Source organism: Palaemon carinicauda, chromosome 13, assembly GCF_036898095.1.
Source record: "Palaemon carinicauda isolate YSFRI2023 chromosome 13, ASM3689809v2, whole genome shotgun sequence".
NCBI lineage: Eukaryota > Metazoa > Arthropoda > Malacostraca > Decapoda > Palaemonidae > Palaemon > Palaemon carinicauda.
In genome coordinates this window covers 98,206,294-98,221,245 of record NC_090737.1, presented here as the reverse complement: position 1 = coordinate 98,221,245, position 14,952 = coordinate 98,206,294, and the positions used below count along the sequence as shown (strand labels likewise).

The 14,952-nt window shown below is 33.6% G+C and overlaps 1 protein-coding gene across 1 annotated transcript in view; it reads left to right on the top strand.

Annotated features, from left to right (window-relative positions):
- Window positions 1–205: 205 nt before the first annotated feature.
- Window positions 206–14,952, top strand: part of LOC137652343 (2-acylglycerol O-acyltransferase 1-like) — a 37,557-nt gene continuing 22,810 nt past the window's right edge. The window contains exons 1-3 of the mRNA XM_068385694.1: window positions 206–362; window positions 9,600–9,881; window positions 11,783–11,980. Of these exons, the coding sequence (XP_068241795.1) occupies window positions 9,610–9,881; window positions 11,783–11,980 (470 nt within the window). The 5' untranslated portion in view covers window positions 206–362; window positions 9,600–9,609. The remainder of the gene's footprint in view (window positions 363–9,599; window positions 9,882–11,782; window positions 11,981–14,952) is intronic.

Genomic DNA, 14,952 nt, shown 5'->3' with positions numbered 1-14,952 from the left:
TGTCTTTAATATGCCATTGAAGACATCACATCACTATGAGTGGAATTGCCGCATACTTTCCATCCGGTTGGTTGGTTGGGTACGCCAAACATAAGTACATAACAAACTTAATTAAGTAATTCCTAATGATCTCTGTGTCAACTATATATCAGCCCCTTATCTGTGAATTACGGAGAGGTTTTTAAGGACGATAACAATATCTTGAGAGGAGGAGAGAGATACAAGTTATCGCGTTCTTAAGAGTCAAATTAGCACCGTCTACTTATATTATCATGCGTTCAGTTAAAGATTTCTTGGCCTCGGGTGTAGTCACACAAGTCTCCGGTGCTCGCAAGTCGACAATTACATCTCTGACGGATTTTGTGAGTTTACACCGACTATTGTAGTTTGTTTTTTTTTCGTTTGTGTGTGCGATCACTCATTTGTTGGAGTTTTTTTTCAGCTTCATTGTAACTCATCACAACTCACAACATACTCCCAAGGTTGGTTTAAATTGCAGTAACGGTACCTGTCTGTACCAATAGTGTAAATCCTATGCTTAACCCTCTCCTGGCGAAGGTGCACCTAGAGTCAGTTAACCGGCCGAAGAGTATGTATGTATGTATATATGTGTATATATATATATATATATATATATATATATATATATATATATATATATATATAATTTATATATATATATAATTTATATATATATATATATATATATATATATATATATATATATATATATATATATATGGGTGTGTGTGTGTGTGTGTAAGTAGCTAATTTCAATTTTACCTTTAGAGGATACATATATATATATATATATATATATATATATATATATATATATATATGTGTGTGTGTGTGTGTGTGTATTATATGTATATATATATATATATATATATATATATATATATATATATGTGTGTGTGTGTGTGTGTGTGTGTGTGTGTGTGTGTACCGCCAAATAAAAATTCTCAGTAATATCTAAAATATTTACAAAGATTATATTAGACCGAATAGAAAAACAGCTAGACTTTAATCAACTAGAGCAAGCAGGCTTTAGAAGTGGGTATTCAACAAATGGCAATATCCATGTAATTAACCATCTAATGGAAAAATCAACAGAGTATGACAAACCACTGTGTATGACATTTATAGATAAAGAGAAAGCCTTTGATTCTGTCAAAACTTCAGCAGTAATGAAGGCCATTCAAGGGCAAGAAATAGAAGAATTTTAAGATAGAACACTTGAAGATATCTAAACAGGATGTATAGCAATCCTAAAACTACACAAAGATAGTGAGAAAATTCCGATTGTGGAAGGAGTTAGATAGGGAGACCCCACCACTCTTAATTATTCACAGCATGCCTAGAAGAAGTTTTAACAATTTAGAGAGGGAAAATGTAGCCTCCAGGCTAGTATAGTTTCAACATGTTTGCCTAGCATTCGCATGGCGGTAGATCAATCCCAGCCCGGGACCGTGAGTTTAAGCCGTTTACTGGGGAGGCCACTGCTGTGGTTGGGCCCTGCAGTGGGAGGTTGGGCACCACAGTGAGGTGTTGGGCTTGCCCGGCTGACGTTCTGGTCAGCCTCTATTCTGATGAAACTGAAACCAGGCACTTTTAACCATTAACCTTTAATATCAATTGGGAATACCTTACCAACTTGAAATTTTCAAATAACATAATTGTATTTAGCGAGTCACGGGAATAATTAAAAATATGATAAAAGATTCGAATAGAGAAAGCAGAAATGTAGGACTGAAAATTAATAGGAGTAAAACTAAGAATGTTCAATGAAAACACAGAGACAAGACAAATAAAGGGTTATGGATGAGCCTCTAGAGATTGTTAATGAATATAGCCTACATAGTTAGGACAGACACCGAGTGTTTCCCCACGGCATGAGACCAAAATTAAAAGAAGGATAAACATCGGATGGAGAGTTTTGGTAAATATAATGAGATTATGAAATGTAAAATGCCACTTTCTCTCAAAAGAAAAATACTTAATGAGATGGTCCTAACAGTATCAACTTTTGCATAAAAAACTTGGAGCCTTACTAAAGCCTTAGAACATAAGCTCGTTACAGCTCAAAGAGATATGGAAAAAAATAATGATGGGAATAACACTTAAGACAAAAAGAGCAACATGGCTACGAGAGCAGACTAAAGTAGAGGATATTCTAACATGTATGAAAATGAACTGGACATGGTCAGTACATATAATGAGAATGGCAGACAATAGATGGACATAAAGAATAACAAGATCGGTCCATAGAGATTGTAAAAGAAGCAGGGGAAGGAAGAGAAGACGATGGATTGATGAACTAAGAAAGTTTATGGGTGTGGGCTGGCAGAAAAAGACCATAAACAGACGCAAGTGTATAGACATGTCAGAAGCCTTTGTTCTGCAGTGGATTAGTAAAGACTGATGATAACGATATTATATATAACAACCCTAGTTGAAAAAGCAGGATACATTAAGCTCAAGGGCTCCAACAGGGAAAAATAGCCCAGTGAGCTATATTAGTCAGAACCACCCATACTACAGTAGGTTGGTTTGCTGTGAGCTATCAGAATAAACTCACTAAAGTTATCCACCATCCCCAATGCGTAGTGACCAGCGGGGTGATGTAAATGGCCAAACGCCCAAACCCCAGACATGACTAAGGGTATGTCTGAAGCCTTTGTCCTGCAGTAGATTGGAGACGGCAATATATGTTTGCGAACACGCTACCTTTTTCGTAGTTAACCCAATAACCCGTACTTGAAACAATAATTCTTTGACATTAGATATGTTTCCTTGATATTGATAAGGAGTTAATGATTATGTAGGCAATGATGAGTTAAATTAGTCTAGATGATACTGATATTGCAAGAGCACGCCCTCCATTTACTCCAAAATTATGCATTCTTCCAACTCTCCTCTTCTTGTCCACTAATTAGTAGGTTCTTTAAATGCTGGGAAAGCAAGAAATAGCAAGATATGTTGCGCAAGGGGGAGAGGGGGAGGGGTTGGTTTAGGTGGTACTAAACAACCTGGAACCGACATTGTCAACCGAGTCAATCAAAGAGAAGTTCGTGACGTCAGTGGACATTTGGTATATATTTAAAATATATACTAAATTAAAAATGGATCAATTACTCAAAAGTGTCACTATTTGTGAGTGGTAAATTTTATTTGGTAAATACTTGACAATAAATCTTATTTTTTTTTATAAGAAACTTTTTATAAGAATGGCTATTTTTGCAGGGTATGTTTTCATTGGCGGGAAATATGCAGGCATCCTTAGGCAGTGGTCAATAGATGACGTTATTGTAGCAAAACGTCGTCTGGGAAAAATGGTCATTCTCAAAATAGTTTCTTAAAAAAAAAAACACTTTAATATGATTTATATCAAATAGTTACCTAATATAAAATATGCATTTCACAAATAGTGACACTTTTGAGTAATTACAACATCTTTAATTTAGTATTTATTTTGAATATATACCAAATGTACGCTAACGTCACAAACTTCTCTTCAGTTGACTATGTAGATGATGTCGGTTCCCGTTCTTAGTACCTCCTCCACCAACCGCTCCCCCTGCCCCCGTCCCGTAGCATATCTCGCTATTTTTTGCTTTCCCAGCCTTTAAAGAATCTCCTAAATACTGTAGAAATAGAGGAGAGCTGCAGGGCTTCATAATTTTGGAGTAAATGGAGAGCGTGCTCTTGTAAACAAATACCCGCTAATGTTGTTTTTTTTTTTTTATTAGCGTTCATAAAATCTTGCGAATCAAACAAAAATTTTGTAAACATTGATAGATTAGTAGACCCAATATTAAAATTTGTCTAACCTTGTAAGGAAAAATACAATATAAACATCAGCAAACACTGAGAAATACTGAGAAAATTAAGAATTATAGCGTAAAAATTACAAAAGATTATAAAATAAGGATATAGAAAAATATTTATCGATCTAATAATGCTAAAATAGTCATAACCCAAAGGATCGTCAACATATTGAATACATGCTCGAACTAGAAAACATTAATAGGCCTAATCGTTTTAATGATAGTTTTAACACTCACCATCGGCCGAGAATCGCGACGGCCGTCCTTTCCCAGTATCAGTTCACGAATCGGCTAAACGCTAATCCTTTAACATCAGGCATAATCTGGCAAATGAGGCCTAACCTCAAAGTAAGATTTCCCAGTCGCATTTGACATTCTTGAGAGTATTTGTGACCTAAAAGGCATATGCCATGATGAAACTCCTACTCTACAGTAGGCCTATGGGGGAGTTATGATAAATAATTAAGGGCCTGGCCTGACACGTGAGATTTACCTTGCACATAGCCCTATGGATGAAAAACGCTCACCTTACTAATGAATGATATATCATGTGAATTTCGATGTTTTGCGGTCTCATTAATAATCTTCCTTGTGAAAAAAAAGTTTTAAAACTAAAGGACTCGCACAACATTTTTCGTCTTCACTGCTTAGCAACAGGGTATACATTTAATGGTCAGCAATTTTCTTTTCTTATGCAACTCTTTCTTTTTAATGCAATACAGGTTTATGGCCGTTTTGTAGCCTTTTATACTTTAAAATAAATCTGCGCTGACTTTTGTCCCCTGCAGACAAGTAGACCGTCTTACCAATAGGGCATATAAAAACCACAGGGATTTCAATCCCAGTACTTCAGACAGCCGACTTCGTCCATCATTGTTTTAGTTCAGCTTGTGTGGATCCTACTTTAGTTATAACGAAATCAATGGGACATGTTCCAGCCTAGGTTAGGTGTACCCACACCTAACCTCACTTACGTCGCCGTGTACTTATACACCTATCAATGTTTCAAAATGTCACAAAAGTTGAAATGAAGCAGTTCACGATTATTTCACTAAAATTAATTTTACAAATAGTATTTTGGGTAAGATCATTTACTGAGATTTTGTAACTTTTATTTTAAACAATTTTCGATGTAGAGGAATGGGATGAAATTGGCACCTGTCCGCATATCTATAGCCTACTCTACCATCCGTTTCCTCGTCAAACAGAATTCCAAAAATCACTCGTAACTTCATATTGCAGCCACTACGACTAGGCCTACGTTACGTGGGGGGGGGGGGGAGTAAACTTACAAGCTACCGTTAATCTTAAAGGTTTCAGTTTTGTTATTGTATGTTTTGACGTTTTTGTTATTGCCGAGTTTGAGAGCACTACTAAAGAAACAAACAACGACAACACAGCAACAAACTCGACTGCTTTCGAATGTTCCAAAACTCTTTTCCGAATAGTTAATTGTTCTGAAATAAATGCGGAACAACAAGAATATTAATAACAGTTTTCTACAGTGATTTTTATTTGATTTCTATTTTTTTTAAACTTTTAGAATTATGAAATGAGATTGCTTAACCGTAGCTTTTCATATTTTTATAAAGGCTTCCAAATCTTTGACCTAGATGGTCAACAATATTTTAATGATGGCGAAAAATTACAGCCAAGCACATCTTTGAAGTTGGTGCAAAAGCACAAACATGTACATTTTAATAGGTTAACTGTAATTTTCAGAAAATAATTGAAGTGAGGAAACCGAAAAAAAATCGTTTAAAGGATATTATTCTAGATTTTATATTACTTACTTTAGTTTAAAGGTTACTTTTCTAGTCCTTTAGTTATGGGGAACCCTACTCTCTCCAGGACCTTCACAGTCATTTTAAAATGTGCATTCCGATTCCCAAGGCATTCAGCATTTCACACTGCATATTTTTCGTTTATTGTCAAACATTTATAGGCCTATACCGGTTTGTTGAAAAATATACTAGTTATCATAATAGCAGTTTAACAACTCCAATAAATTTTTCCAGCATCCTTCACACACACACACACACACACACACACTCATCATCATCATCATCCTCATGATCTCCTCATGTCCCTATTGACACAAAGGGCCTCGGTTAGATTTCGAAAGTCGTTTCTGTCTCGAGCTTTTAAATTAATGCTTCTCCATTCATCATCTCCCACTTCACGCATCATAGTCCTCAGCCGTGTAGGCCTGGGTCTCCAAGTCGTCTAGTGCCTTGTGAAGCCCAGTTGAAAGTTTGGTGAAATAATCTCTTTTAGAGAGTGCAAAGAGCATGACCAAACCATCTCCATCTACCCCTCATCATGATCTCATCCACATATGGCACTCGAGTAATCTCTCTAATAGTTTCATTTCTAATCCTGTCCTGCCATTTAACTCCCTATATTTTTCTGAGGGCTTTGTTCTCACATCTACGAAATCTGTTGGATATGATTTCATTGTCATACCCCGACTCATGTCCATACAGTAACACCGGTCTCCCTAAACTGATATTTAGCCTGATTTTCATATGTAATTTAGTTTCAGGCGATTTGATTTCCAAATTTTACTTAACCTAGTCAATGCCTGATTTTCTTTTTTCAATCTTTCATTAAACTCAAATTCCAAAGATCCTGTATTAGAGATCATAGTTTTAAAATATCTAAATGATTCCACCTCATTAATCCTTTCTCCTTCCAATGATATTTCATCTTCCAATGCATATTGCGTTCTCATCATCTTTGTCTTTCTTCTATTTATCTTGAGCCCGACCTCTTGTGATATTTCATGCATTCTGGTAGGCAAGCTTTGCAAATCTTGTGGTGTTCTGCTAATAAGGACAGTGTTATCACATACATACATACATACATACATACATACATACATACATACATACATATATATATATATATATATATGTGTGTATATATATATATTTATATCTATAAACTTCAGCATTTTGAACAACACATATTTAAGATATCACCAACCTTTCGGGAAATCATGAGCATAAATTAAGTCATCGATTGATAAAATATTGAAAATTAAATCTAAAAGCCCAAGAATAATAATACAAACAAAGAAATGCAAGATTCACAATAACCTACACAAAGAAAGAAGAGTTGACATGGGAACTAGAATAAACACACAAACAACAAAAATGAATATATATATATATATATATATATATATATATATATATATATATATATACATATATATATATATATATATATATATATATATATACACATATATATATATATATATATATATGTATATATATATATATATATATATACATATATATATATATATATATATATATATATATATATATATATATATATATATATATATGTTTATTTATTTATTTATCGCAGAAAACGGACAAGCGAAACGCTTCAGTACAAGCATGGGACGCACTATGTAAAGATAAATATAAGACTGAATATTACAAGTTAAAGAGGGTCCTACGATAGATTCCTTATAAGTTAAAACCATAGGGAATGAACTGGCAAGCAATATGTAAAGGAACAGAGCTAGATGAGTGATTTAAAATTTTAAGGAAAAGAGACTCGATGGAAAGCAAAGAGTAACTGTTTGGTGACTGGGATGACAATATTGAATTAGAATGAAGTGCGCTTCCAATACAATGACTGACATCTCTATGGGAATCAATGGAATTTCCCAAATTACATTTGAGACGATTATACAAATAAGCAATTTAGGATCGCATGAATTACAGAAGTGTCTTTAGATTTAATCAGGTTTCTTGTGGTTATCGAAATCTTAAAAACTTAAAATTAACAAAGGGGTGTAAGTCTGTATATGAACAGAGCAAGTTTAGTTATTTAAGACTGGGGATGGCTTTAAAAAAAAAGAGGCTCGAGGAAAAGAAAGTAAGGAATAGCTGTTAGGTGACTGGGATGATATTTTAAAATCAGAATAGATGATATCTTTGTATATAGAAGAATGATTACGAATACGAGAAAATTTCTTTTTTATTTAGTCTGCATCAACTACGAAATTAATGAGGATGTTCAAGAGACGGTTAGAGCTGTTATACAAATAAACAATTTAGGTCCTCAGCATGTATTTATGAAAATATTGAATGTAGACTTAAAAAAGGACTCGGCGTCCCTTTCTAAGTCTACATTCAACATTTTTCTAAAATTATCAAGTAATTTCTTTCGTTCACTTTCCGCCTAAATCCAAAGCTTTCTTGAAGCGAAAATTCCATTAATTTGATATATATATATATATATATATATATATATATATATACATATATATATATATACAGTATATATATATATATATATATATATATACATATATATATATATATATGTATATATATATAATATATATATATATATATATATATATATATACTACATTGTGTAAGATTAAGTAGTTTCTCTTACTATAGATGGCACCAGAGAAGAAAAAACTTAACTGTCACTACCACATGCATTCCTTATTGATGAATCGTGGATGAACCACTTGTGCAGGATAAATTTCATTACATTATTCACTGCATTAACTTTGTCTAGCAGCGCATTGGAAGCCATTCAAATCTATTATCTACCTTGTACACAATCTTATGGCTTTTTATACCCTACCTTTCCCATAATTCTTTCAACCATCTGTAGAGGAATTGAGCTTTTATTATCAAACTCCTAGTTTTTATTGTCTTTAGAATTAGGTTGTTAACACTAGGACTGGTTTGACTGGGACCTACCACCGTCGAATAATCCTAAATTTGTTCAGGAAAATCGTTTCTGCGATGTAATCCATTTCGGTTCCTTACCTTGCGAATCCTACTAGAGGTAGCCATAGTTGACGGATCCTTTTTCGTTTTAAGGGAAGATGTCGTGAAACGATGTTTATCTCTATGTTCTCTGCCTTATAGGAGGATAAGATTAGGGAGAGAAAAAATGACTACAAATGGCGAAAATGGTCATGGATGGTGAAATTGTGGGAATCTCAATAAATGTTTGATGTAAAATCTATTACATAAAATGCTAGATAATGAAAAGTTTAACAAACATTAATTCAGAATTTATTCAATGAGGAAAAGGCCCTCATTGCAATTTTATGAACTTTCTTGTCTCATTAGTAATAATGACTGCTCGAACTACACTCATTTTTTTTTTTTTTCGTATTTCTCTGAGCTTGATGCCGGCTTGAGAGTATCCTCTCACTGGCAGCGAGTTGAATAACGTTAAGTCACTTAAATTCGAGGGACTAAGACTTGAGACAGTATTTCAAGAATCTAGAGTGAAAGGTAACGGGTTACGTGAGGCATGGACTATATCCTTATTCAAATTAGGGGTTTAGTTATTTCTCTCACAGGTCAATACTTACTAAGTTTTGAAAGCATCTTGAATTAGAGTTTGCGTGCTATTGCTTTAGAAATAATTAACAATGATGATTTTTCTTAATTAAAATTCTAAGTTATCAATATCTGCAATGAAATTAGTGTGTATTGTCCTGTGCTTATACTTTCGTCATTTGTACATATATAAAGTAGGTTACCTGTTTCCCTTTTTCTTGTTTTCATTTATCTATCATTCTTTATTGTGGAGGCTAGATCTTTGCATGATAATATTCAGGATTATCACAGCAAATTCTTTATATTTATTTTGATAGTAATGACAGTGATAACAATGAGTATTTTTCATCTTTCGTGATAAATAAACACTGAATAAACAAAGTGGAACTATCATTACATGACTAGTCTTTTCTTGTCTGTATTTTGACAGGAAGAAGACGATGGAAGAGGGCAGCGTGGAAGGAGTAGAAACCTCGAAGGTAGAAGAAATCATCCAAGACGAATTCGTGAAGGTAGAATTAGTAATGAAGAACGGAGAAAAGAACGAAGCCGATGCAAAAGAAAAGGGAGAGACCAGTAACGATGAGAAGACGACGAATGAGGAGACGATAACTTCTGAAATCGACGAGGAAGAACTGAAAAAGCTAAATCGGAAGGTTCCGGAAGCGAGGTCGACTTTCAAGAAGGATCATGTTGACGAACATTTTGACAGGTACGACACCTCACGTTCTTTTTAAATAATATGTAAACCTTTCATGTGATTTACTCTTTTCTAGGTTTTATAAAAAAAAATTGAATTTTTCAAGGTGATATTCAGCATAAACTAAAATTTTTGTGTAAAAATTGCACCTTTTTATAGTGTTGCTTTGATTATTAGATTTATATGTGTTCTGTAAATTCACATTATAAAATGAATTTTCCAATCTCAAATATACTGTATTAACCTTTTGTTAATATATGGAATATGAAAGCTTTATTATTATTATTATTATTATTATTAGTAGTAGTAGTAGTAGTAGTAGTAGTAGTCGTAGTAGTAGTATTAGTAGTAGTAGTCGTAGTAGTAGTATTAGTAGTGGTAGTAGCAGTTGTAGTAGTAGTAATTTATTAGCTCACGACGTCAAGTCACGATCCATAAACCTTACATACTAGATGAGCTGATACATTTATAATGAATATGTGCCTAATAAATGATGATATAAAAGGTTGGTCGCTGGAATATCGAAAAGTGGAGTTTACCATACGTAAACTTTCGTTGTTACTTACAGGGAAAAAGAAATGTATGCACATCCACTAGTTACATTTTGTTGATCATAAAAATATTCAGCTTTGATCATAATCTGATGTGTCTCTTAGAAATAAATAAAAAAGTTGTTAGTATATTTGGGAAGTCATGTTTATAAATTACCTGAGTGAAGAATAAGTCCATCAATATTATATAAAGATTTGTAAATAATATTTACTCGAGTAAACTCGAGAAATTCGCTAAGAGAAAAAAGACGCATCATTATAATATCAATCATATTTATAAACCATTTGCATGACAGCTCTATTTCTCTAACAAAAGATATAAAATATTAGCTAAGAAAACGATAATTTTAGCCTACTATGATGGCTCCCATTTGATATGAACTTGGGTACCTGAAACAGAAGCGGTGTCTGGTGCCCTATGCTGCTGACAGCGCTGTCATTTCCGGGTTCTTACTGTAGGCGATGAAAGGGAATTAATCGTTTGCACGCAAAGACCCGGGCTGGGAGAGGAGGGGGCCGTGGTTGTTCGTGTGTTAGTGAATGAGAGAGAGGGAGGGGCCTTTAAACATAAGAGAGAGAGAGAGAGAGAGAGAGAGAGAGAGAGAGAGAGAGAGAGAGAGAGCCTGGGGCCTTTTAGACATGTGCGGAATGGGGTTAAACGTCATGGAAGAAGAAATTAAAGTGCATGTGTGTGAGCGCACGTGTTAGAGAGAGAGAGAGAGAGAGAGAGAGAGAGAGAGAGAGAGAGAGAGATGCTTATGGTATTACGATAATCTGTGCAAATCACTTCTACTTCAGCACGTATAAAATGAAAGCATTAGAACATTTTGGAAATTCATTTAAATATTCATGTTTTTTTTTTTTCATTTCATAGTTTTAAACATTTCCATCTGCATCTTATTTCAATGTTGTTTCTGTTCTTAAAATATTTCATTTTCATTCTTCATTAGTTTTTTAGTAGAATATTTATGTCCTTGTTTCCTTTCCTCACCGGCCAATTTTTCCCTGTTGGAACCTTTGGGCTTATAGCATCTTGCTTTTCCAACAATGGTTGTAGCTTAGATAATAATAATAATAATAATAATAATAATAATAATAATAATAATAATAATAATAATAATAATAATATGTTTTGTATTTGCTTTTCTGAATGTCTTGCTCCTCGTGCTTCATTGTAACCCACTGAAGTATGCTTATTCACTTTCTATATTTACTTCTATTCATCAACACTAAAATTTCAACTTTTAAGCAGTTTTACTCAATTTCATATATTTCACACCTCATATCCTATTTTCAACACCTGTCATCAATCCTATTCCATTCATTTCATTGTTTGAACATTTGTCATCTCTTCCCCCACAGCCTCCCGTGGATTCTGGGTGCTCTAGGCCGAGTCCTGAGTCTTCCCCTCAGCCTCGGACCGAAATTTGCGCCCATCAACATTCCGGTCGCTCGACGCCTCCAGACGTTCGCTGTCTTCTTCTGGATGTCGTCTTTCCTCTTCATGGGGTTCGGCTCTCTCATCGGGCTCATCTATCTCTTCTTCTACACGAAGTACTGGTAAGTCTCTCTCTCTCTCTCTCTCTCTCTCTCTCTCAAGAATAAGTTAGTCAAGATCACAAAAGCTCTCTAAGGGCTCGGCCAGACCAAGCGCGGCTAGCGGCGAGGTTAGCGGCAAGAGGTTCCACCTGAAAATTGAAACCTTAGGTATCTTATGTAGGTGGCCAGATAGGAGGCGCGAGGCTTCCCGCGCCTCCTATCTGGCCACCTACATGAGATACCTAAGGTTTTAATTTGCCGCCATGACCTCTTGCCGCTAACCTCGCCGCTAGCCGCGCTTGGTCTGGCCGGGCCCTAGACCGTTAGACGTTTAAACCAAATCGCTCTACCCAAGGGCAAATGAAGTCCCCCCAGATGGACCAAAGAGTCTTTGAGACATCCAAAATCCTTATAACTCTCTCTCTCTCTCTCTCTCTCTCTCTCTCTCTCTCTCTCTCTCTCTCTCTCTCTCTCTCTCTCTCTCTCTCTCTCTCTCTTATCTAACTGTATTTTACTATTGCGTGTTCTTTTCATAAAAAGATACTCTATAATAGAACTGTTATTTAGTATTGCGTAAAGTAGAGTTCATGATGTATGCTATTACGAAGTAGCCATTACTGAATAACAGTGCTGAGATGTCTTAAAACCATTACAATTATTTTTTTTTTTTGTCATCTCAAAACATCGGAATTATATTTCCCCATTAATAGTACAAAATTACAGCATCGTTTATTTAACTTCAATTTTGGTGCCCATTTGTCCACTGACACAGCTGCAGGGAAGCGTATTCAGGATAGCCTTTTGTTTTAGGTTTTACTTTGTTTTTACTTTATTAATCTTCATTTTAATCGCAAATAAACTCTTTCAGTAAAATGTCATGAGCAGTTTTTGCCAAATGATATTTCGAGTATGATGGTGATTTCTAGGAAAAGAAAGTGTACGTAAGAATTAAATTTACGAATTTAGGTTATATGGCCAGGCACTGGTACTGAGGAGGCTATCAGCACCGCAGTGCAACTGGGAAAAAATAGAAATTTTAGAGACAGGACAGCAAGAAGGAGGTAGATGCACAGGTTAAATATATATATATATATATATATATATATATATATATATATATATATATATATATATATATATATATATAAATATATATATATATATATATATATATATATATATATATATATATATATATATATATATATATATATACTCACAGAACAGCGTATCATTTACACTGACGCTAGTTCCACAACAAACAAGCCCCACACACTCATCTTACGGAGAGAGTAGGCCTACTCAAGAAAACTTGAGGTGAAGGATGAAAGTTGAAGGCCATAAGTTAAAGCATACTCGGTCAGTCTTGGCTTACCATTCGTCATTTTGATTCTTCATTTCAAACCTATTCGATAAATACTGAAATTATCTTCTGGCGTGAAACTGCAACAAACTTAAATTTGTCTTCATGTTTTTTTTTTGAACGGAGATCTGATAGATATAGACTGTATTAGCCAGAAGATACATTTAAACAAAAATGGATCTTTCTTTTAACTTACTTACTCATTTTGTTTGACTCTTTAATCCTATTGCTATTTTTTCTCTTTTACTAAGAAATGTACAATTAAAATTCTTACAATTTATAATACTGTGTATAGGCTACTTCATGATATACTGTATTTACATGACTGAAACTTTTAACTAACATATATTCACAATTGCAAATTTTATTAGTCATGTAAATATATATCTAAATTGCAAACTTATTGACTCGTGAATACTTTCTGAACAGAGGTTTTAAATGCTACTCACTGTAATTCACTGCAGATCCCCAATGATTGTTGAGAATATCTAAGCTTTGAAATTGCTACCATCTTCTCCTAACGCCTCCAAGGAGGTGTTATCCCATCCAACTACTGAGCAAACCAAACTACATTTAGCTTAATTGATGGAGAGAAGTATCATTTTATTTTAAGCTACTGCAACTACCACTACTTCTACTACTATTCCTACCTGCTACCTGCTACTACACTTACCATTACATCCATGATTTTTCCTCACCCTGATCTCTATTGTTCAGATTATGGAAAAATCTATAGAAACACTCACACGAGGAATGTCTTCCCTAACCATCATGTCATTAGTCATAGGCCTCTGTCTACTTTTTTTTTTTTTAATATATATAAATTTTATTCGATCAAATATGAGAAGTTTTATTCAACATGAATTTCACATTTGAAGGATTTTTTATGTACTTGAATGTACCGAAAATATTTTGAAATTCACGTGAGAGCTGAAAAGAACTATCAACAATGTTATATACCAAAGAAACTGAATAAAAAAAAAATAGGAAAAAGTAGTAAAAAAACAGTTTTTTTTTTTTTTTTTTTTTTTTTTAAAGAAGGACGTCTTATAGCAGACAAAGTTAATAAAAACGCGAAAGTTCCAATCGGATATAGCCAAATAAAGACCACGCATTTTGTTTACTATATGTCAATAAAACACTATGTAATCTCATCCAATCGCTCATGACAATGATTAGTAATGTCAATGTGATAATCTTATCATTCAAGAACATTTTCAAGAATATTTTCGTCATTAGTGAGTGCTGGGAAATTAATATTCTCACGAGGACTAGAACGATACTTATATTCAGGTATATGTCAGGTTTATTTCTATATGTAGGGTACAATAAAAAGGTATAATTATATGAATGCTCTCTGAATTAAATATAATATCAACGAAACTAAAAAACTTACTTATTTCTTATATTTGTCAATAATTCTATATATATGTCTATTACTATATATATATATATATATATATATATATATATATATATATATATATATATATATATATATATAAGTAAGCATAGAATACCTTGGCACACATACAGTATATATATATATATATATATATATATATATATATATATATATATATATGTATATATATATATATATATATATATATATATATATATATAAGCA